The sequence below is a fragment of the Armigeres subalbatus genome, unplaced genomic scaffold, assembly GCF_024139115.2.
Source record: "Armigeres subalbatus isolate Guangzhou_Male unplaced genomic scaffold, GZ_Asu_2 Contig302, whole genome shotgun sequence".
NCBI lineage: Eukaryota > Metazoa > Arthropoda > Insecta > Diptera > Culicidae > Armigeres > Armigeres subalbatus.
This window is the reverse complement of record NW_026943045.1, coordinates 451,361-475,764: the sequence shown is the minus strand read 5'-3', so window position 1 is coordinate 475,764 and position 24,404 is coordinate 451,361. Positions and strand designations below refer to the sequence as shown.

The 24,404-nt window shown below is 39.4% G+C and overlaps 2 protein-coding genes across 2 annotated transcripts; one reads left to right on the top strand and one right to left on the bottom strand.

Annotated features, from left to right (window-relative positions):
- Positions 1–305: 305 nt before the first annotated feature.
- On the top strand, positions 306–908 carry LOC134203964 (microsomal glutathione S-transferase 1-like). The gene is made up of 2 exons (XM_062678802.1): positions 306–469; positions 530–908. The coding sequence occupies exons 1-2, from the start codon at positions 344–346 to the stop codon at positions 848–850; spliced, it is 447 nt and encodes a 148-aa protein (XP_062534786.1). The 5' UTR covers positions 306–343; the 3' UTR covers positions 851–908.
- A 14,576-nt stretch (positions 909–15,484) lies between these two features.
- LOC134203963 (microsomal glutathione S-transferase 1-like) lies at positions 15,485–16,448 on the bottom strand. The gene is made up of 2 exons (XM_062678801.1): positions 16,265–16,448; positions 15,485–16,204 (listed from the first exon to the last, which is right to left on the bottom strand). Exons 1-2 carry the CDS (start codon positions 16,388–16,390, stop codon positions 15,884–15,886), a joined length of 447 nt encoding a protein of 148 aa, XP_062534785.1. The 5' UTR covers positions 16,391–16,448; the 3' UTR covers positions 15,485–15,883.
- Between the last annotated feature and the right edge of the window lie 7,956 nt (positions 16,449–24,404).

The window sequence follows — 24,404 nt, the reverse complement described above, 5'->3', positions numbered from 1 at the left end:
TTTGTTTAATTATGGAAGAGTTCGTACGCATAATAGATTTGATTGCTACAAGAATAAAACCGGCAGTTGAATATTGCTATACAGACACTATACATAGATTATCATAAAGAAGCATTAATAAAACAAGTCATCATCATGACTAGTCAAAGCAGCAGTTATCTCATCGCTTGTGGAATGAGCAACGAAAATAAACCACACATAAAGCGTGCGTCGATATACCGCCGATAAGATAACTAATCTCAAAATGCGCCCCACATAGCTTGCATTTCTGCCAAAATAATCAGCACTTTCAGTACACAGCAAACAATCGCCTCAACTAGACGAACATCCAGATTCCTCCAAAATGGGCACCATTTTTGATACTGTTGACCCGGTCGTCTTCAAGTCGTACATTTTCTGGTCCGCGGTGCTCGGCTTGAAGATGTTGGTCATGTCCATTCTTACCAGTACAAAGCGGCACGCCAAAAAAGTAAGTTACAGCATGTTCCAAGTTCAAGTCCAATAATTCCAATAAATACGTTTTCTGTAGGCCTACGCCAGCCCGGAAGACGTGCCCAAGGGCGTCAAGTCGGTTACCAGCGATCCGGACGTGGAACGCATTCGGAGGGCGCATTTGAACGATTTGGAAAACATTCTTCCCTTCTTCGTCATCGGGTTCCTGTACCTGTTCACCAATCCGAGTGTGCTTGTGGCTACGAATCTGTTCCGGGCAGTAGCCGTTGCGCGAATCGTTCATACTTTGGTTTACGCTGTGTTTGTCATTCCCCAGCCGGCACGTGGATTGTCTTGGATGGTGGGATACTTCAGCACCGCCTACATGGCCGTCAAAATTATTCTTCAATTTCTTTAGTTTAGATCTTTGAACTCTATTGCTGCTGATCGTTATTAAATGTAAATGTTAAAAACAATTGACAAAGCATTTTGATATCCATTGAACGCCTGATTACGATTTTTTTAATGACTTGCTTAAGTATGATAATTATGATAAGAAAATTATTTTGAGCTTTTTAGTGGAATGTCTTCACTTGTCATAAGACGAGTTTATACAATCCCATTGAATTCCACCACTTAATTGTATTCAAGTACGAGACACTGAAAATGGCCTTACTGTTGAGGTCGAAATACGTATCTGTCAAGATACAATTAAGTGGTGGAATTCAATGGGATTGTATAAACTCGTCTTATGACAAGTATGATAATTATGTTAGAATAAATTTAGCACAGAACCTGATCGCAAATCTTTGGACGGAATATTAACAGTCCTGGTGTTGTAGTGAGTCACGGTTAGTCAAGCTGTTTCGGGATGATTTTTATTTTGAATGCTCATCATTTTTGGAAAAAAGCTTTTCTGATTACTTCTCTTAAAAATTAGAAAAGCAAAGTAAATAAGGGTGTACTGTATCTGATCTTTTTGGCTTAGACAAGCTTTAAATCCACTATGAACACCTCACGTCCGCACACTTTGTACTAAATTTGAAACTACATCCGCCCTTAGACAAGAGCCCAATTCACTATGTGCTCCTCACATCAGCACAGATATTATGAAGTTGTATCAGCGTTTCTATGTTTCTGAATCCTTTTTATCTCTCCAGAATCTCTTGAGTTCTCACTTTCTAGAGAATAGCTCTTCTTTAGTTACCTATTTAGTGTCACGATTAGTGCATTTAGTTTAGGAAGAACACAAAATCACAAAACATATCGCGTCGCAGAGTTTTTTGTTCTCCAATGAGTTTATTTTATTTGATCTGATTGTTTACACATAATGAAGTTTTGAAACAATCACTAGGTACATTAAAAGCCTTAAACCGGAACACATCACGTTACGTTTGAATGCTCATAAGTTCGACTATCGCAGGTAATCGCGATATCTTGTAGCAATGTGACGCAATCTACATTGCTCTGCAATTCGCCGAAGATATATACATACGTAGTTGTTGCAAGTCTGTTTGCCTGTCATAATACAGCTCTATTCCTATCAAACGGTAGCGTTGTCGATAATGGGAAGTATAGGGTCGTTCCACGGAAAGTAACGAAATGCAAATGCAAATGCAAAGTAACAAATTTTGTTTTCATATGGAGTCTTAAATAATGAGTGTTAACACACAAATACGCACAGAATAATGATTTACGCGCGTACACACCGGTTAGTGGCACAGTTTAGCGGAATGAATCGCCGAATTCCGGAAGTGGAAGGTATAACAAACGTGCCAGAGCGTGCAGAGTTTAATCTAAGAAAGACTTTCGATCTGAGAGGTATTTATTTTTAAACCATATGTTCCATTTTGCACCACCTCTAGCTCTAATTTTTTTTTTTCAAGACCATTTTGTAAATAAATAAAATAAGGAAAATAGAAAAAGGAAGGGAGAAGAGAGAAGCAATAAATCAAAAAAGAAGAAAGGAGGAATTAAAAAAAATCTCAATTTATCTCGCATCTAACATTTCCCTTTTCACTTCTCTTTTCTCACCTCTCATTTCTCACTACTCACTTTCCACTTCTTACTTCTAATTTTCACTTCTATATATTTACTTACTTCTCGTTTCTCACTTTCACACTTTTATTTTTCCAATTCTCACTTTTCATTCCTTCACTTCCCACTCCCTACTTTCTATTTCTCACTTTTAACTTCTCACTTTTCTATTCTCACTTCCCACTTCTTCATTCTTACATTTCATTTCTAACTTCTTATATCTCATATCTCATTTCTCACATCTGACTTCTTACATCTCATTTCTAACTTCTCAGTTCACACTTTACGTTTCTCACTTCTTACTTCTCACTCCTCAATTGTCACTTCTACTATTTCATTTCTCATTTAAGAAGTGTTAACTTAAAGTGAGAAGTGTTAAATTTCTCTCTTCTCTTCTAAATCTTCGCAATTTTCAGTAATCGTTTTCGTCTTTTCGCTATTCTGAAGTTCTACTTTTTTGTAGACCTGTGTCCGCACCACGCCGCACAGGCTGCACCACGCCGCCACCAGAATGAACGCATTTTCCTTGGAAATCCACCAAGCATTCAATGTTTCAGAAAATGTGGAAATTGTTCTGTGGGAATTTAAGTAATTGCTTCTAGAACACCTCCGAAAATTTCTACAAGAATTCCTTCGATATTTCGGTCTAAAATTGTTCCCGAATTTCAGGCAAAATTTGTTTGAAAATGGAGAAGGGTATTTTGGTCAAAACCAGCGCCGTAGCGTGCGGTTGGCCAGGTTGGCCCCCGCCAAGGGCGCCAGCCTTTAGGGGGCGCCGAAATCAAGAATTACAATATGAGAACAATTGTACTAGCTCGTCGATAAAAAATAAATCGAGTACAAAATCCAAAAGTTTGTGGTACAGATATTTTGAGCTATCTAAATCAAAGAAAAAATATTTCTTTTCTTTCACATCAAGAAGTCATATGGATTGGTCTTAGCTTTGAGATCTATTTTGGTTTCTCAACCGGTTACCAACCTATTTTGGTTGGAATCGGTTACAAGGGGCTCTAATGGCTGATACCGAGAATTACTACTTCTGGGTTTTGTGTAAATTAAATTAAGATAAATTTGCAGGTTTTTCTGGGGAAAAACTCCATGTGGCTCGAAAAAAGACCGTTATGGCCGCATTGGGCCAAGCGAAATTACCAATTGCTGAAGTCCTGAAACTTATGCCAGAGCCGTTAAATATTATTCTGAGTTTGACTTGGTATTAGGTTGTGTATTCAAAATAATGGTTCTCATAAGAAACACTAGAATAGGTGATCGGCGAAGACGCCATCTTGTTTCCATCCGAACCGTCAAAAGTGGTTCCATTTCACAAACAAAAATTGCAAGTGCTGCCAGTATTATTTTCACGATTTCATGCATTTTCATACGTTGCCATTTCGACAGTTTTTCACTCCGCCGCACAGAAGGACCAATCTTCAAAAAGACGGTCAAAAACCATTTTTCAAAATGATGCAAATTGATAACTTGAGTCATGGGTTGTTAGTAGAATACTTGACGATGATCTAAACATAGTTTTGAGTAATTTTATTCGGGTGGATCTTACCTTCGCAGTCAATACAAGTTGAGCATGTTGTCGATTTTTAATTCTGTTAAATCTTGTAACATTTATCTTACTGTTCATTATGTTGGCCACAACGTATACATCGCCCAAACCTATTATATTTGGCACCATTACAAACTGTAGCCTTAAAACTAATGAAGCCACGCTTAAACGTTCGTAAATTAAGTTTGATCGCGCAGAAAGTACTCGGTCTTTATTATGTATAAAATTATTATTGTATTTTCTTCTTGCGGTATTCATTGTAAAATTCAAAAAGGTACCCATCGGTACCCATCAATGAAATTCACACTGTAGCTTCATTTTTCTTGTCAGGAATCCAATCCTGAAGAAATTAGGTTCCGCCACCCTCCGCCCGCTCAGTTATTTCGGTTTTACTGACGGTGGTCCTTTCGGTCTTGCCAATCAATTTTGATAAGTGCAGCAACGCACAATTTGTTTTTACTTCTCTTTCTACTTCTCATTTGCCCCAATGAAATGGTGTGACATCAGCTTAAAATTGTCTAGGGGTCGTACACTTATTACGTGAGCTTTTTTTTCTGGAGTTTTCGACTCCTCCTCCCTCATGTAAGATTTTTTTCAAACAAATGTTTTTTATTTACATGGTGCGAAAACGACAGAAGCCACCCCCCCTCCCCCTTAAGTGCTTACATAATATGTGTACGCCCCCCAGCACAATTTGTTTTTGTCTCACGCATACTATTGTTAAGGAAATCCCACGTGATCATTAGTTCTTAAGGCTTTTGCGCTCTGAGATTTTGAAAATATTGATAATGAAAGTAGGATAAACTATCAAGTCATGTTATGTCTAGTCGCAATGGATAATTTCGGGAGAGGATTTTATTTTATTCCTTACTTCTAATTTTCCAAACTTAGGGTAAAATGCCCAATAGTGGACCCCCTAGTAGCGGGATTTTGCGCTTCCTGTCATAATGTGTAGAAATTTTCAACATATTAATTCTGCTTGATATCTAATACCACGCTCTGCGTCTCCTCTTCACGATACATACATAAAATACTCAAATACATGACGTCATTCGTTGAAATTAACATTTTAAAGTCTGACTGAATTCGCCCTATAGTAGACCCTCTGGGGGTCCATAATAGGAAATTGCTTCCCTATAGTCGACACTTTATTTGATTTTTATGTTCCATTTCGGGACGTTCTTCTTCCCTATTATGGACCCCCCAAAATATTCCTTTAATGGACACTCTCGTGTTTATTTATTATAGAACTGTAAAAAAATCATCTAATTTTACCTTCCATAGCATTTCCAATCCATGTAATCAAATCATAGGACTGTAAGGTAGGTTCTCCCGATGGAATTTCATTGCAAAATGTTTACATTATGCTGTAATAATGCAAAAATGGCTGGAGGGTCCACTATTGGTTGGGGGTCCACTATTGGGCACTTTACCCTTTACTCTGTAAAAATATCATGAGTTTTTCACATGAACCGGAATATCAAGTAATTGCGCCTCTACAGCTTTACTTCGGTTATGGCCCGTTTACATATACGCTAGCTCTAGCGGACAATGCACTATCCGACAATACTAGCGCAAATTTAGCATAATGTAAACGCTTATTAGCGAGGATAAATCCTGTTTACATTGCGCTAATATCGTGCTAGTATTGTCGGACAGTGCATTGTCCGCTAGAACTAGCGCATATGTAAACGGGCCATTAAGGACGAAACAAAACCTATTCCATATGTTTACAATTTCTAACAATAAACTTTTCCTTAACACTGCGGTGAGGCGGCTGAAATCGGTAATTAAATACCTGTGGAAATGCTCATAGAAAGAGAACTCTATATTGGCGGCGCCAGCCATTAATATTTGATGGACACCACTTGGTGCAAGCACGTTGTCTTAGAGAGCTATGGCGTGCTTGCGACGACTGGTGCCCCACCTCTCGCTGCAATAGTTAGACTTTAGCTTACGGATCGTTGATGCCGAGAAGAGGAACCATCTATTCAATGAAAAATCACAATATGTGCCTTGCTAGGCCATTTTATTCACTTCTAATATTTATGACCGTCTTTTTTAGGATTGGTCCCACTGTGCGCCGGTCTCTGGTTATAGGGTTGCTAGTTTTCATCTGACAAATTTGCTGAATATGAATATCTCCAACGAGAAATTTAAGCAGCAACAAATTTGCCTTGTTAGAACTTTTAGTTTATTTTTTAATTTATTGTGGAAGACTTTCCTTAATGACTCTCGGTGTTCATAACAAGTTTTCTTCTATTATCAACAATAGAATCAGAACCAAATTGGTTTGAATTTTATCGAATTTTAGAGTTTGATTTTACTGACCCGAATATGTCCAGAAGTACCTAAAAACTTCTGAAAGACCCATAGTTTGATTTTTCTCAACTGAATAGGTCTGATGCCGATTTCAGCCACCACCTGACTCACTCTTGACTTGATTGACCCAGCTAGGTCACCATGTTTCTCTAAACCATTGACCTACCCACTCCAGGGTTAGATTTTCTTAATCCGATTAGGCATTGGATTTCTTTGACGCGACTAAATCCTGTAATTCCTTCAAACCACCGATTAAGCCACACCAGCTTTGGATTTCTCTTGATTCGAATAGGTTCAATGGTGCTTCCGATCATCAAACAAACCCGCTCTAAAATCAAGATTCGACTCTGGTCATCGACCATCTTTCTCCATACACTTATTGAACCTAGTAGTGGCTCCAAATCACCGACGCCCCACTCTAGAATTGGATTTTTCTTGATTGGAATGATTCGAATAAGTCCGTTAGCGATTCCAGGTGTAAAACGACACCTTTTGGAGTCGGATATTATTGTCCCATTTTACTAGTAACAAGACGATGGTAGTTTCAAAATCTGAATTTATTTCCAATCTTTGGCTATATTGGTAATATTGCTACATAAATTGGTTTTTTTTTAAACATGCTAAGCAGATTTCTCATCACTAGTGTTTTTGAGAAAGTTTCATCATTAATACACAAAATGTAGCCAAAGGTTAAAAGATATTATGATGTCCATCCGAAATACATCATTCATTCTAGTACGTGGATTCACGTTTTTTATTTTTATTATTTATTAGTTTATTGAATTGTCCAGAGGATCGTCAGTGGTTACATATTTTGCAAATAGTTAGTCAAAAATGATAACGAGTTTTAAAATTTCTCAGAAATTTTTTGCAACCCACTTCTTCTTCTTCTTATTGGCATTACATCCCCACACTAGTGGGTTGCAAGGGCTGGAAGTGCTTAATGAGCTTAGTGGTCATTAAGCACTTTCAGCACTTGCAACCCACTAGACTTTCACAAACCACATTGTTCCTGCACATGAGTTGTAATTTGAAGCACCTTTGAACAATTAAACATTTTAATTTTACCCTTTCAAAGTAAGATCCAAATTTTTCTCTAAACATAAAATGCAAATATATTAGTTTCCTTAGTGAGAAAGGGGCGCCAAATAAAGGTTTCGCCAAGGGCGCTGATACCCTACGCTACGGCTCTGACCAAAACCCATTCGGCCGAAAGCCAATGGCACTAGGCCGAACAGAAGTCAAAATGACCCATTCGTCCAAACGGCCCTTTCGGCCATACGACCCTTTCGGCCAAATGACCCTTTCGGCCAAATGACACTTTCAACTAAATGACCCTTTCGACTAAATGACCCTTTCGGCCAAACAACGCTTTCGGCCAAATGATCCTTTCAGCCAAATGACCCTTTCGGCCAAATGAACCTTTCGGCTAAATGACCCATTCGGCCAAACGACACATTCGGCCAAACGACCCTTTCGGCAAAATGATTTTCAGGCAAATGGTCTGTTCGGCCAAATGGTATATTCGGCCAAACAATTTCCGGCCTAGTGGCATTCGGCCAAATGGCCTTCTGCCGAAAGGGTTTCGTCCAAATGACCCTTCCCCCTTTTAGGAATTTCTAGAAGAAATCCTGAAGGAACTTCTAGGAATATCCTAAACGCTATTCGAGTGGAATTCAGCTAAGAATTTTGGGGAAAATACATGGAGGAATTTCTAGCGGAATTCTCGGAAGCTGGACTTCCGGAGACACTTCAGGATGAATCCCCGGAGAAACTTCCGGAAGAATTCCTGGACAAACTTCCGGAGGAATTCCCGGAGGAACTTTCGAAGGAATTCCTGGATGAACGGCCGGAGGCACTTTCCGGAGGAACTTTTGGACGAACTTTCAGAGGAACTTTCTTAGGAATTCCCGAAGGAACTTCTGGAGGAATTCCTGGAGGAACTTCTGGAGGAATTCCTGGAGGGACTTCTGGAGGAATTCCTGGAGGGACTTCAAGAGGAATTTATGGAGCACTTTCCGGAGGAATTCCTGGAGGAACATCCAGAAGAATTTCTGGACGAACTTCCGGAGGAATTCCAGGAGGAACCTAGGGGGAAACCCTGGAGGAGTTACCGGAGGAATTATTGAAGGAGCTGCTGGAGGAATTCCTGGAGAAACTTTTGGGAAACTTTTAGCCCACGCCGACCCACGCCGCCACCAACGGCTTAATTCCGCCATGTCGCCAACGCTAGCTGGAAATGATACATCACGCCGCCGCCGATAAAATTTCAATTGGCGCACCGGTCCACTTTTTTGACTATTCAATCAATCGGCATTCGGTCAAATGGCCTGACACCGTGGGAAACGGTGACGGAAGCTTTTGAGAAAACGGTTTAAACTGAGTCGTCTTCATATTAGGGTACACTACACTTATGAATCTTTGACTGATTATTCCACCAACAGTGCTTCTTATACGCAGTTACCTTGCATTACTGGTTACCGGTGTTTTCAAGCGTCGATGACCGTATTGTCTACATACCGGACTCCCGACCCCGACTTCCATGGTTTGAACCCAGTCAGCCGCACTTTACTTCTTTTAAATGAAAACCATTATTCATAAGTTTAATTTATTGAACGGCTACTCAGTCTTGCACTTATTACAACGAGTTTTTTATTTACCCGACGTTTCGACACGGGGATTGTGTCTTTTTCAAGGGGAAAATATTTTTGTTGTTTGTCGTCGTATGTTTAGTCTAACTTGCACCGTCTGTTTGTCTAATTGTCCGTACATGACTTCGGAAGCACTGTTATCAAAAATTGATAACAGTGCTTCCGAAGTCATGTACGGACAATTAGACAAACAGACGGTGCAAGTTAGACTAAACATACGACGACAAACAACAAAAATATTTTCCCCTTGAAAAAGACACAATCCCCGTGTCGAAACGTCGGGTAAATAAAAAACTCGTTGTAATAAGTGCAAGACTGAGTAGCCGTTCAATAAATTAAATTAAAACGTACAGTCGATCCATAATCAGTAAATTATTCATATGGCAACATATTGAAATTCATAGCCATTCTTGTGGCAAATTTTCATACGGCGTTTAATTGAAAATCAAACGTCCATTTTCCTTAGTGTAGCAAACACACAAAAGAATCGATCATGAATTAGTGAACTAAGAAGTTGACAATGAATTTTGAGTCACAAAAACGTGACTGGTGCTCCCGAATCCACGCTCCTTAGCCTAGCGGTAAGATGCGCGGCTACAAAGCAAGACTATGCTGAGGGTGGCTGGGTTCGACTTCCGGTGCCGGTCTAGACACTTTTCGGTTTGGAAATTGTCTTGACTTCTCTGGGCATAAAAGTATCATCGTGTTAGCCTCATGATATACGAATGCAAAAATGGTAACATGGCTTAGAAACCTTGCGATTAATAACTGTGGAAGTGCTGAATGAACACTTAGCAGCGAGGCGACAATGTCCCATTGGGGGATGCAATGCCAATAAGAAGAAGAAGAAGAAGTGTCGTGCACACAACGTACACGGACATTTGAAAGTACCCAAACATTCTGGAATGTCAGAAAATGGGCATTTTTTTGATGGCATAAATTGATTAATTTTACCCCATTATAAAATATCTCAACTTGCATAAAATAATGGGTAAATTTGGCCCATGGTGTTAATTATTCAAAGCCGCCATATTTTTTGCCCCAGTGAAAGTCCGTGGACGAAAATTAACAAAGCAGCCCACAAGAAAGCATTTTTTGGAGATCACATTCCAAGGTGTGATGGTCCGAAAAACCCTAGGAAAAGTTCGAAATTTCAAAAGATATCGGAAGATATTGTCAACTGAGCTGAAAAGTAAGTTTTTCTATGCATTCATTCATCACTTACCCTTTTGTAACATATAACATGTTTTTATAGACAGATCTTTATTCCTTCAACTCCCAAGAAGTTTGCATCTCTCTGAGCAAAAGGAACCTCGAAAGGAACTTCAAGTATTTCCTGGATACCAATCTCACAAGAAGACGGTGGCCGTACGCGGGCAGAAAAGTGTCGAAGCAATCCTTCAAGACGGCTCGCTCAACAGTTCTGTTTTATTTTCGGTTTCATTCAACCAACTTAAATTCGGTTATAATGTGCAAACGCTGCAAAAAATATATTAAATTCCTTGTTTTTTATCCAATATTTATATTTTCTTTAATGGATCAATCAAGGTAACTCATTTTGCACTCACCGCATCAAAACAACGGCGACACTGTACACGGAAGAAATAAACTACCCAATAGTGAGTTTAATTCACCCAACCTCGAACATCCGTACGGGAAGCCAAAATTGAGTAAGTAGAGTCGAAGTAGTTTGCCTTTACTCCCATGTTAAAAAAGTACCCAACAGAAAATTTATTTACACTCAATCTCGACCTCAGGTAATAAAACTCAAAATTGGCTTCCCGTATTGAACTGGAGTCGTTGGATTGTTTGGCTCTTTTGTTTTTGACAACAAAAGAAAGAGTGGATGAAAGAGAAGAGAAAAAATAACTCAAAAGTAAGTTTAAAAATACTCAATTTTGGGTACTTTTTTTCTCCCGTGTACGCACATTTCTATTCATGTGCTTTTGACAGAACATGTCTACGGTGGCTCAATCTATTCGTTTAATAGCGGCAGTTTTTGCTTTTTGATTTATCCATTTCAAAACCTTCCTGGAAGAGTACGAAATCTGTATGACATAACCTCAATTGAAGGAAAATAAAAATGGGGTTTATTTACCCATTCTAACAATGAAAGCCTAGTGTGAAAAGTACTCATTATTTGAAGTTTAAGTCGAATACCCATTAATGAGTAAATCGAGTTTACCCATTAAATGAGTTATGCCGCTTTTCTACGAAATGGGTACGAAAATACCCATTAATGGGTACTTGAACGCTTCCGTGTACAGCAGCTTAAGCACCACTCTCGGGTAGGGATCCTATAATGAGAGATATGCGAAAGCGGCCATTGTAAGCCAATCGAGCATTGAGAACTGTCAAAACGTGAGCCAAATGAACGTTGTTATTGTTGCAGATTGCAAGATTTGGGAGGAGGAAGTTTTGCCGCAGGAGTGGATGGAAGGTGTCGTGTGTCCCATCTACAAAAAGGGCGATAAGCTGGATTGTAGCAACTACCGCGCAATCACATTGCTGAACGCCGCCTACAAGGTACTCTCCCAAATTTTATGCCGTCGACTAGCACCAACTGCAAGGGAGTTCGTGGGGCAGTACCAGGCGGGTTTTATGGGCGAACGCTCCACCACGGACCAGGTGTTCGCCATTCGCCAAGTACTGCAGAAATGCCGCGAATACAACGTGCCCACACATCATCTATTCATCGACTTCAAAGCCGCATATGATACAATCGATCGGGACCAGCTATGGCAGCTAATGCACGAACACGGTTTTCCGGATAAACTGATACGGTTGATCAAAGCGACGATGGATCGGGTGATGTGCGTAGTTCGAGTTTCAGGGGCATTCTCGAGTCCCTTCGAAACCCGCAGAGGGTTACGGCAAGGTGATGGTCTTTCGTGTTTGCTATTCAACATCGCTTTGGAAGGGGTAATACGAAGAGCAGGGATTGACACGAGTGGTACGATTTTCAATAAGTCCGTCCAGCTATTTGGTTTCGCCGACGACATAGATATTATGGCACGTAACTTTGAGAAGATGGAGGAAGCCTACATCAGACTGAAGAGGGAAGCTAAGCGGATTGGACTAGTCATCAACACGTCGAAGACGAAGTACATGATAGGAAGAGGTTCAAGAGAAGACAATGTGAGCCACCCACCGCGAGTTTGCATCGGTGGTGACGAAATCGAGGTGGTAGAAGAATTTGTGTACTTGGGCTCACTGGTGACTGCCGAAAATGACACCAGCAGAGAAATTCGGAGACGCATAGTGGCTGGAAATCGTACGTACTTTGGACTCCGCAAGACGCTCCGATCGAATAGAGTTCGCCGCCGTACCAAACTGACAATCTACAAAACACTAATTAGACCGGTAGTCCTCTACGGACACGAGACCTGGACGATGCTCGTGGAGGACCAACGCGCACTGGAGTTTTCGAAAGGAAAGTGCTGCGTACCATCTATGGTGGGGTGCAGATGGCGGACGGTACGTGGAGGAGGCGAATGAACCACGAATTGCATCAGCTGTTGGGAGAACCATCCATCGTTCACACCGCGAAAATCGGACGACTGCGATGGGCCGGGCACGTAGCCAGAATGTCGGACAGTAACCCGGTGAAAATGGTTCTCGACAACGATCCGACGGGCACAAGAAGGCGAGGTGCGCAGCGGGCAAGGTGGATCGATCAGGTGGAAGATGACTTGCGGACCCTCCGTAGACTGCGTGGTTGGCGACGTGTAGCCATGGACCGAGCCGAATGGAGAAGACTCTTATATACCGCACAGGCCACTTCGGCCTTAGTCTGATTATAAATAAATAAATTGTTGCAGATTGAGACGAGGTTGGGAGGTATTGAGATTGATTTTAAGAAAAGTTTCATCGAATAAACAATTTGTTTTACTTTCCCGAGCAGAAGTAATATAGTTTATGTATCGTGTTTCGCATATTTGTATTACACTTTTATTTAAGTGATAATGCTTATTTAAACACTGTTGGTGGACAGACAAACATATTCCAAATTGTCATCAAATGCAAAGTCATATACAAACTTCAACATTTTGCGCTGCGGCAAGTGCTGGCAGCGTTTGCTAACCAAAGTAACAGCGTTGCTAAATCGTCTGAAAAAGTAGGTATTTGCATATCTCTCATTATAGGATCCCTACTCTCGGGCTAGAGAGGCTCAAACACTCGATTGTCTCTGACCAACCCAAACGGAAGCGAACCAAGTCAGAAAAAGATATCCGAATGAAATTTAAAAAAAAAACTAAAAGGATCGAAAATCAATTTGAAAATGACAGCATGCTTATATTAGGTAATTTCCTACATTTGTTTTACAAATTCTGGGGTGGATTTTTCTACTTAGAGCTCAAAGGAATCTGACTAACTTACTTGCAAGTATCATTTCTCTACTATGTACGATGGGCGCCGTTCTATGTAGCTGCATCTGTCGAAACAACGATGAGTTGGGCTGCATGCGACGTCGTAGAGTATCTAGGGTGTCACAACCAACACCGACGATTCGAGGAATGTGTTGCGAGGCAACTCGGAGAAGGCGACGTCCAAATCTAGGCTCGTTGGTAATCGAGAACGACGGAGACCAGCTCAGTCCAACTCAACAACGATAATCACGAAGAGCCCACACGACGAATCGAGAGACGAGAGAATCAGCAATGGGCAACGTCGGTCCGATTAACTAGCGCCGATATGCCTCACTCAATATTAAAGAGGAGCGCTGGACGCCACGATGATTGCTTGGCACAAACGATACGGCCAGTTTCGACGACTCAGCGTCAAGGATTCGGAGAGTGCGAGATAGAGCGATGAACAGTATGGACAGGAGCAGACAGCTTAGTGGTCTGAGTTCTGTACTTTGACGACCAAACGTCCTGACTACGACCATCGGAGCGGGAGTCTGAGTGTGTCGTGTAGAAGCGGGAGTCTGAGGGATGTCCCGGTCGTGATATGATCATAGACCGTGGAACAGTTGGTGAGCCCTATTACGATGAGTCTCGGGAGCCTTCTCACACCTTCACCGGATGCTGCTAACCACCTTGGCGATCTGTCACCGTAAAACCTCTGGTGCACTTGGGGTTTTCAAAACACAAAAGAAAAATCCTTCGTTGAAGGGAAAGCTACCCAACAACAATATTAATTTGTTAAGTTTTCCAAAAACACATTATTAATTTAGGCTCACCTATGCTTTTTTTTACAAATCTGATGTTTTTGTCAAACCGTTTATGCAAATAAGGTTCTTTTTCCTATGTCACTAATTTAGACGAAAGTAACGTGGATCGAACTATGATTTACAAGAATATATTCCAAAATTGGTATTTCCAAATTTCTATCACTAGACTGATTCACAATCACTACTGTTTGGAAATGTAGAGAGAATTTTTAAGTGGTGCCTCAATTTAATATCCGAGCGTAGAAATCTCCCTTTTTCTTGCGAAGAGGTACAGTGGCAATCTGATTTGTGTATGCTAGAAATGGGATTCCTAGGAAAGCCCATGTCGATAAACACTTTGTCGTTACACTTTTGCTGGTTCTAGAAATCAGGAACGCTGTGGGGTATAACCATGTTGATACTTAGAGATGACCAGTTTTGGTGCATGCTCAGGATCAAGAAAAGTCGAAATTACAGTGTTTAAAGTTCAGTTGCATGTTGGCTTCAGGTACTTCATGAGCAACCGCTGGGCTACGAGTAGGGCATGATGATTGTCGCTCTTTAAAATTGGAAGTGAGGGTTGCAGTATTTTGATATTGTCAGAAGAATTTGAAAAGGCTGGATCATATCCAAATACGGAATAATCGTTCAGAGTCACGTAAGTCACGTCGAAGCCATATTTCGGTAAAGATAATGTTGTCGTAGTCGCTGGAAAACTATTGTCCCTAGACGAGGGATAGATAGTTTTTCTTGAAACGGTGAAAATAAGTTTGAAGAAATGTTCTGGCACGGATGTTCAGATTGATGCTGTTCAAAAGCATCGAACAATCTACGTTGTCAATCAGAAACAAGCATTGCACCAATGTTCTCCTGCATACCAACGTCAACAATTAACAAGACCGCGGCAATTTATTTAAGGTGGCAGTTGAACAAAATGATTCCACGGCAGCATGCGAAGGGCAAATCGAATATAGTTTTGTTATATTCGTTCGATACGCTGGCCTCCACCTAACCTCTTAAACAGTTAAGGTTAACAGTTAACACGATTTTTCGTGAAAAGCATAATGCTATAAGACATGTGAGACCTAATCTCGAATATTAGACTGATAATCATAACATCGCAGTTTCTCTGCAGTAGATATGCCGGTCTGGCGATAAAATAATGGATAGGTACTAAAACTATATTCGTCAGATTTAAAAGCATGTAGTTTACCTCGCAAACGATTTTTGTAATTTGCAAGCAGTACAAAGTAAAGAAAAAAAATAAAAATGAGCCACAATTTGTAAATTTCTACTAGATTTGTCAGATGCTTGAGCTCTTTCTTTATGTTTATACTTAATAAGTAAGATTGCAATGTGAGAAGTTGGCAGCAGAAAATTGACAGTTGGAAGATGTTTTAGAGTTGCAATTGTGTATTCATTATCAGAATATTTGATACTTGTTTGTTGTGTGAAAAGTGAAAATATCTTCTTCAAACCTACTCTTGCCTTGCTTAACATTCTTCCCAACAATGAGATGGTCCACCCAGAAGAGCATTATTAAACATCAAAAAGTGATTTGCAAAACGTGCCCTGAATTGATGACACAGACACTGACTACCGCATGGTCACCCGACATTAATATTCATGGCTGGCATCACTAAGAAAAAATGCAAAACACTTTTTATTGTCCCGTCTTGGTGCCTAGTCCTATTAGAATCAATTATTTCCATAATCTATTATTAGCTTACATCACAGAAATGCGAGGATCGTTGTGACAGCCATGTAGCCGGTGCTGAAGTATCCCACCATCCAAGCCAACCCACGGGCTGGCTGGGGAATGACAAACACGGCGTAAACCAAAGTATGCACAATCCGCGCCACGGCCACCGCACGGAACAGATTTGTGGCCACCAAAACACTCGGATTGGTGAACAGGTATAGGAATGCAATGACGAAGAAGGGAAGAATGTTTTCCAGATCGTTCAAATGCGCTCTCCGAATACGCTCCACGTCCGGATCGTTGGTAACCGGCTTGACACCTTTGGGCGCGTCTTCCGGGTTGGCAAAAGCCTGAAGAAAAAAGTTATACGATAATGCTCTTGGCTTGGATATCTAAACTTTATAATAGACCTTTTTGGCTTGCCGCTTCATGCCCGTTAGTATGGACATGACCAACATTTTGAGGCCCAGTACCGCGGACCAGAAAATGTACGACCGAAAAATGGTCGGATCAACGGTTTCGAAAAAGTTGCTCATGTTGAACGAATCAAACGACTGCGTGATTAGTTACGCGATGCTATCGGAACACTGCTGGGCAAACACATACGTTACTACTGATGCGGGAATTTGTTTCGTGTTATCTTATCGGTCACACCCATGTCATAGATATCCACATCCATATCGGGAGGATGCTAAGCTAAGTGTAAATCGTTATCTACCAATAAAAATGTTTTGAACTATCATGATGATTGTTTTTTTCGAAACTCATACAAAATTTTGAGCATAATTCCCCATGCAGATGCTACAGATTTTAAGAAATCGAAAATACAGATATTTATTGAGCAACCCTGAAATGGAGTATTTTCCCTGACAATTGCATAATATTTTGATTAAATTTGTTATGTTTAGTAACTGTTACAGGCAGTTACCTTCCTATCATTTGCACCTACAATATGTTGCATATCGTGAGAGACATTTTTTGCACGCTGTCACGATTCAATTTTAATTGATTTAAAAATGTGATTTTAACGTAGGGGAAAAGTTGGTGAAACCGACACCTTAAGGAAGTCCATAGATTTTTCATATTTCAACATGGTTTTCCGACAACCTAAACCTATAAGATATCATATTGGCTCATTGTGCACCATATAGAGATATCTCGGAAAGCTAAATGTTTGTTCTCCAGCGGAGTCGGAGGTATTGCAAGTAGGATAAACACTAATTATTGACTGACTTGTGATATTTTGATTTTGAATGAAAATTTAAAAAATAATAAGAAAGTCTTATGGATAGAATTATTTAAAAAGATAGAAAAAAAACTTTATGCTATTAAAGATGTGAGTCAGTCTAGGGCTGAAAACCTCTCAAATAAAGACATTAATAACAATAACGTTATGCATATATGAAAACCTTTTCTTAATTCTATTGTCTTATAAAGAAATAGTTAACACCTGTCAAGTATTGTAGTACTTTCATCGTGGCACGTGACATGCAACCACATTGTGCATTTCTTGCACACACGCCAACCATGTCCATTGATGGAATTCGAGAAGCCAAGTCCACATAAATAACATGCAAAGAACATCTTTGACTGCTTCAGCAAATTTTCTTGACATTCGATTTTTTTTCTGAAAGTTTTTTTCCCGGCCCAATGTGATTGCCTTGATGTCTTTCGTTGCTTTTGCATACGTCAAACTTTGTAATCGTCAGAGGTTATTTCGACGACGTTTTCGCGTAACTTTTAGGTTTGACAATTTTAGGTAGTGGTAAAATTTTACTGATGGATGGCACATCAAAGGATGAATCTGTATTTGAACGATTGCTTTCTTTGCTTTGAAGAGCATCTGCTGCCCGATTTAATGAATGGTTTTCCTTTGGCTTATGAGGTGATTCATGGCCAAGATGGATGCTTTCCTGAAGCGATGATGATGGTTCGAGTTCTGGTTGACCTAATACCAGTGAAGATGCGAATGACTCATCACTGAAAATTCCTACATAATATGGTCATATTCCTGTCTTTTCAAAACCGTTGATCGCGATCGATGTTGTAGCAGCTTTGGCGAACGCGTCCAGAATTTGATCGCAAGAAAATTCCGCTGGCATTTACATAATGAGTTTGTGTAATGAGTCTTCAATGGGGCCATGAAGGCCACATTCAATGGTTAAAGCTTGTTGGTATAATGAGAAGGTAGTGCTGGAACGGTCACGTCATTATCCCTAGATTTTTCTGTCACTGTCAGTTTTTTATGCGATGAGTAGCCATCTACGATCAATAGCACAGGATCTTCAGCAGTTGGGTGAGCTTGTTGAAGGAAATGACCAAATGGCCACCCAGCTTTCCACGTTCGCCATAATGGCGGATGCTATAATAATTTTGACATTGACTGCTTCCCGACACTGAACTGAAATTTTAGTCTTAGCAAACATTGATATTAGCCGTTACCAATAACAGCCAATGCTTTGTTTGTTTATTGTCAACAAGCAAAAAATGGTTATGTTGATAAACGTCTTCCGAAAAAGATTAATTACTATTATTCTACTAATTTTGTTTTCTTCTGGATCTGGAGTTCCCTATTAACACTAACTGATGTCGCACATTAATTAAGGACATGAAAAGATGCAGATTTTGGTATGCCACACACTGCTCCTGTGTTAATAACATCGAAGGTTTTTTGCTCTTCGCGGCTTGGGCTATGATCAGGATTCCGTAGATGAAGCTCCACAATGCTACCTAAATAATTTATAGATTTACATCCCATGTGAGAACAAGAAATGTTTGAAGCATTAAAAAACAGATACCCGTTTTTTCGTTCTTGTTTTAAAACCGAACTATGGAATCCTGAGCAATGCAACATTTCAAAAATCCAGGCTAGGCCTTTCTGGTTAGACATCGAATTGGTTTTGTAAAATGTCTTATTTAAATAAATTTTCGGTTGGCCTATATACTTTTTGTCAAATCTTGCCGTTTCCCGTCGGCGTTCCGCTGAATTACGTTAGGCGCTCCACTCGTCGGTGGCGCTGAAGTGGAGAACTGGTCTGAATGAAGGATTCCATAGCTGTTGGGTGCTATCTTCTGCCTTTTAATTTTTAAATTCACGTTGGTTAGAAAATAAATTCAGCAAATTCGGATATTTGCAAACATTTGCATTTCTGATAACATATTTTTTAGTTGTTTCATCATAAAATAATAAGACAATCAATTTCTAAAAAAACCATTCGATGTCTGACAAGAAATTAAATGAAGCTGTGTATTTGAAGTTGTGAGGGCCTTATCTACGGAATCTCGGTCGTGTCCCATCCGCAACCCTTACACTTGATTTCGATTCGTTCAACGTTCAACGATTCAGCCGTATCAGTTTTGCCGGAAAACCATGTTCAAGCATAATTCATTCCGTGTCACTGAATCGTACGCCGCCTTGAAATCAATATTCGCCGACGAAGGACTCTTCAAGCGGTCTTAATCTGTTGAACAGAATACGGGACATAATTTTGTACGTCGAATCAAGGAGAGTTATTCCTCGGTAATTGGCGCACCCCAGTCTGTGCCCTTTCTTAAAGAGAAGGCAAATGAGGTCGTCCAACCAGCTAGCAGGTATTTCCTCCACTACCCTACTTGTTAGAGCAAACGTTGTGAACATTTGATGCTTACTGTAGCAACACCAGTTTAGTCAGCTTTGTTAATGTGAATTGCCTAATGTCTGTTTTTCTCCAAAATGTCCTCAAACAAATCGAAGAAATTGTTGACAGTATATTTGTTCAATTCCCTAGCTCTTGATGCTGAAGATGCCTTAGGTTTGCGGAATGAAATCTTCGGACTACGACCAACAAAACCGTTTAGCCAGTCTCTGTCACCGGAGATGTGCAGCTTTCTTTTAATATTTGCAGCTGTCAGGCTTGTAAAATGTCATCTGCATGTCATTTGACTAATTTGTTCATAACTTTTTTCAGAAGAAAAATTTACTTCATATTTTTAGATGTACTCATAACGCTTGAGTAGGGCTATATTTTTGTCCAAGGGTACATTGCTCTAAATATAACATCTGAGGCTGGAGTGTGAAAACTTTCCAAAATGTCACGTGTCATTTGACATAATGTCATTTGAATGACATTTTGCCTCCCACGCCCCAGATTACATATTTACAGCAATGCCTTATTAGACAAAGTTGTAGGCACATTTAAGGGCTATAAGTTCGACATACCTCAGGAACCGATAGCTAATTTCTGAACAAGTTCTGGAAAAATTATACAAACGAATGCAAATGACATTTAACAACACTGGCAGCTGTGCTTTGGTCAAACTTTGACGATTAGTTTTCCTCGTCGTAGCTCGTCGAACAGAAGAAATGAGTTGTTCCATAATAAATTTAAACTAATAAAAAAAAATAATGAAAATGTCGGCATTACTGGATAAGTGTCTTTTTATTTTGATGTTAATTTGATGTTTACAATCTAACCTTTGTATGTATAACACAGAACGTTAGTCACTTTAACGCTGCCTAAGAATAAAAAGTCAAATAAGCACGGAATTCTGTTTAAAAACCTTATAAACCGCATTTGAAATCTTAAACACCCGCTTGTCGAAACGCAAAACTGTTATGTTTTGTTGTTTATTTTAACAGTTTCAACTCTGTTTCTTAGGTAATTCCTGAAACAAGGATTTAAAAATTTTGATATTGTGCCTTGCAATAAAATGACAACTTTCGTGATCATTTTCCATGCTCTCTTAGATGTGAAAAAATTCTCCGCAGTACGAATAGCACGTGCTATCCACGCATTCACCGCAGGAATGCACCACGTGGCTACCAACTTTAAAAAAATATCGAAGTATATTTTTTTCTGGAGGAATGTTTTTCTTAGGCGACTATCTGGCGCGTATTTTTCGTTGCGACCAAAAATGAACGGAAGAGTAGATTTTTTTATGAGCGGTACAGTATGTTGTGTCAAAACTATTGCTCCTGCTTCCCACGCTCACAGCGGATGCTATAAAAAGTTTGACAAGAACTGTTTTCCTGACACTGGAACTGGAATTCTAATCTTAGCAAACGCTGATTGTTCTCGTTACCAATGATACCCAGAAGGTTGTTTATTTTTTCATGAAAAAGAAAATGCGCAAGAATTCTAAACTTCCAGTTAATATTTGATCTGAATTTATGAATGATTCTTTAATTTCGTATATTATTGAACATTGAAGCATGAAATGTTCCCAGAGTACAGTTTTGATATTGAACGTTTTAAAAAGATCTCCACATTTTTATAAAGTGTGCTTATGGGCAACGCAATCTCCTTGGCTGTGAGATGTCTCATCAGGTTCCTCGGAACCTAAACTGAAACCAATATGGTGCTTAAACTTTTATTTTCTTCTTCGCACAGATATAAAACATAACACCTAGCATTAGACAAAAAACTGGACGTTTACACGTGGAAGGGCCAAGTGAGTCATGCGGTCGGAAATGTCGTTTGACTGAACATGTCATATTTTCGAAAATGTCCTTTTACTTTTCGTTAAATCGCTTCTCATTTCTCTTTTTTAGAGGGAAATTACACTAATAACTACTCAGTTCTCACTTCTCGCAGTAAGAAGCGAAAAGTGAAAGTTAGAAATGAGAAGTAAGATAATTTCTTGTTTCTCACTTCATATCTTCCACAGTTAGACATCTCACTTCAAACTTTTCATGAGAAGCAAGAAGTCATTTCTCACTCGATATTTCAAACTCGTCACTTTTTACAATGAGAATTTAGAATGAGAATTAAAAAGTAGGATGTTGGCAATAATTAAAAAATGAGACGTTTCACTTATCATTTGTCTATCATTTCTCACATCTCATTTTTCACTCTTAGTTTTTTACTTCTCACTTATCAATAACATCACACTTTGCACAGTGAGATGTCTTTCTTTTCATTTCTGATTATCCACTGTGAGAATTAATTATGGATGTAATGAATAAGAAATCAAGAATGAGACGAATCACCTCTCACCAATCCCTTCTAACTTCGCACATTGAGAAGAAGCCAAGATGCCAAAAGTCTCATGTCTCACTGTGAGGAAAGAGGAGTGATTAGTGAGAAATGAGCAATGAAAAGTATGAACTGAGAAGAGTAAATTTGGAAGCGAGCTGTGATTTTTTTTTTTAAGTTTAATGTGAGAAACGGAACCGTTTTTTAATCAAAACGTTTGGTTTAGAGGCTCAATAAGGACTGTTCAGTTTATTGAGAGGACACTTTTACATGACGATATAAAACAGCCAGATTGATCAATTTTGATAGAGTTTGCCTTATCGTATATTATAATACACTGTCAATCATATGTAATTTTTAAAAAGAGATAAAATAGTTTAAATCCAACAAAATGAAGCCTATTGTCAAAGATTCTCGAATTTCGAGTAAGCATAGGTTTCTCAATAGAATTTTTTATAAGCAAAATTTACAGTTTGTAAGAAAAATGTAAATCGGCATGTCAACAAAATCATCAAGGAGATCGGAGAAAAGCTCACTGTCAATGATTTTTCTATATTCAGAAATGGTAGATCCTGGGGCCCTCCTTAGCCGTGCGGTAAGACGCGCGGCTACAAAGCAAGACCATGCTGAGGGTGACTGGGTTCGATTCCCGGTGCCGGTCTAGGCAATTTTCGGATTGGAAATTGTCTCGACTTCCCTGGGCATAAAAGTATCATCGTGTTAGCCTCATGATATACGAATGCAAAAATGGTAACCTGGCTTAGAAACCTCGCAGTTAATAACTGTGGAAGTGCTTAATGAACACTAAGCTGCGAGGCGGCTCTGTGTAATGTAATGCCAATAAGAAGAAGAAGAAGAAGAAGAAGAAGAAGATCCTGTGGCAGCCCGAAAATGGAATATAAACGATTGGAGCTGTTGAAAATCCTATAAATTGAGATTGTTATGAATATCGCAAATTTCTGAGTTCGAATTGTTGCGTTGCTAATTGGATTTCAAAACAAAACATATTTCTAAAAAGATTGATGCTTTAAAAAACATCGACAATACAAAGTGTCCTCTTTATAAACTGAACAGTCCTTAGTGTAGTTGCACTATACGAAACGGGCTTGGTAGTCATATTGCTACTGCTTCTGGCTCATACGCAGGAGGTCGTAGGTTCAATCCCAGGTCCGTTCCATTATCCTACTTTGTATCTTTATCTATTCCTAGCAATCGCTAGAACTGGAAATGGACTTCCATACCGTTTCCATTACTATCTTATACCTTTAAATTGACTATTTTATCAGTTGCTGCTAGAATTGGAAATGAACTAAAAAACTCGCTTCCTACATCCAATTAGAAATTCCATCAGTTGCTTTCTCTTATGCTATCACATTGGCAGCTCGTTAACCAAGACGGACCTATGCCTCTCGAACCTAATCCGAAAATTCCAATAAATTCCGTATGAACTCGTGGCAAGTGCAGAGTTATATTCGGCTTGCAGTGGGCGAGTGATTACATCATCAGTACTTGTACATCGAAGATGTGTGCGCTAGTCCCAAGCAAACATCTGTTGGTTCTCTGTGCAAGAACAGCTGTTCTGGTCATAATGGAGTAACAACTACGGGCAGTCAATCAAGCTCAAGCTCAAGCTCAATAGTGTAGTTGCACTATACGGAACCGCGAATCCGATGTTCAGACATTCAAACAAAAACTACAACCTAATCGTTAATGTAAAATTCAAGTTCTTTTGCAATCGTATTCAATACTCTTGCTACGTGGTTTCCATCTTTCCCATCAAATCCACTCTCGCATAGGTAATTAAAAGCAAACAGTATTAGAATCTCCAAAGCTTGGAACGCTGATTTGCAATACGCTTCGTATATTGCACACCAAAACTGGTTCAAGTTTTTCCACCGATGATGAAGCTTTCCACATGTCCAAATATTCATTCTGAAGGCTAGCCACGACCAATGTAAATAAAAACCGAGCTGCAAACTTATGAAGCATTTTTCTTGAGCCAGCTCAGGAAAATATTGACCAAATTGTTGCTCCAGTAAGTCAAGAAAATCTCCATAGTTGCCATGATAACCGAAATTTCCAATTTAAGATCTGCATCTAATTTAACATTTTAATATTTCCTACACTTACTTACTTACCAGTGTTTTGATTGGTTTTCTTGCCATGTAACTTCAATTTCAGCGAATTGCGCTCATGTCTGAAATGTAATGGCGATACTTTTCTGTCTACCTTCTTAATTAGATAGACAAGCAAATAATGTTGACCTAGACTTTGCAAGAAAATTTTAATCGCATCCCTCAATTCCAAAACGCGGTTAAGAACATTGCCTTTTGATTACCAACGTACGGCAGTGAATAATTGAAGGACCTCGTGATCTGCATTCACTTATTTGCATAGTTTTTCGAACAAACGTGTGTTGAGAGCTTCAGATTTGATTTACAATAATAATAATAATAATAATTATATGAATTCATTAGACCGGTAGATACGAATTCCAATTTCGAAAAAAGAAGAAAACCTAAAACAAATCTGCTAGTGAACAAACATGCGTTCTCACATCGAGGTGTTATCGTCCACTGAATGAGACGTTATTTGA

Excerpts from the sequence above, each read along its gene's own strand:
- LOC134203964 (XM_062678802.1), top strand. The coding sequence starts at position 344 with ATGGGCACCATTTTTGATACTGTTGACCCGGTCGTCTTCAAGTCGTAC. Across the intron at positions 470-529 it reads CAAAGCGGCACGCCAAAAAA|GCCTACGCCAGCCCGGAAGA; the intron begins GTAAGTTACAGC and ends CGTTTTCTGTAG.
- LOC134203963 (XM_062678801.1), bottom strand. The coding sequence starts at position 16,390 with ATGAGCAACTTTTTCGAAACCGTTGATCCGACCATTTTTCGGTCGTAC. Across the intron at positions 16,205-16,264 it reads TGAAGCGGCAAGCCAAAAAG|GCTTTTGCCAACCCGGAAGA; the intron begins GTCTATTATAAA and ends TTTTTTCTTCAG.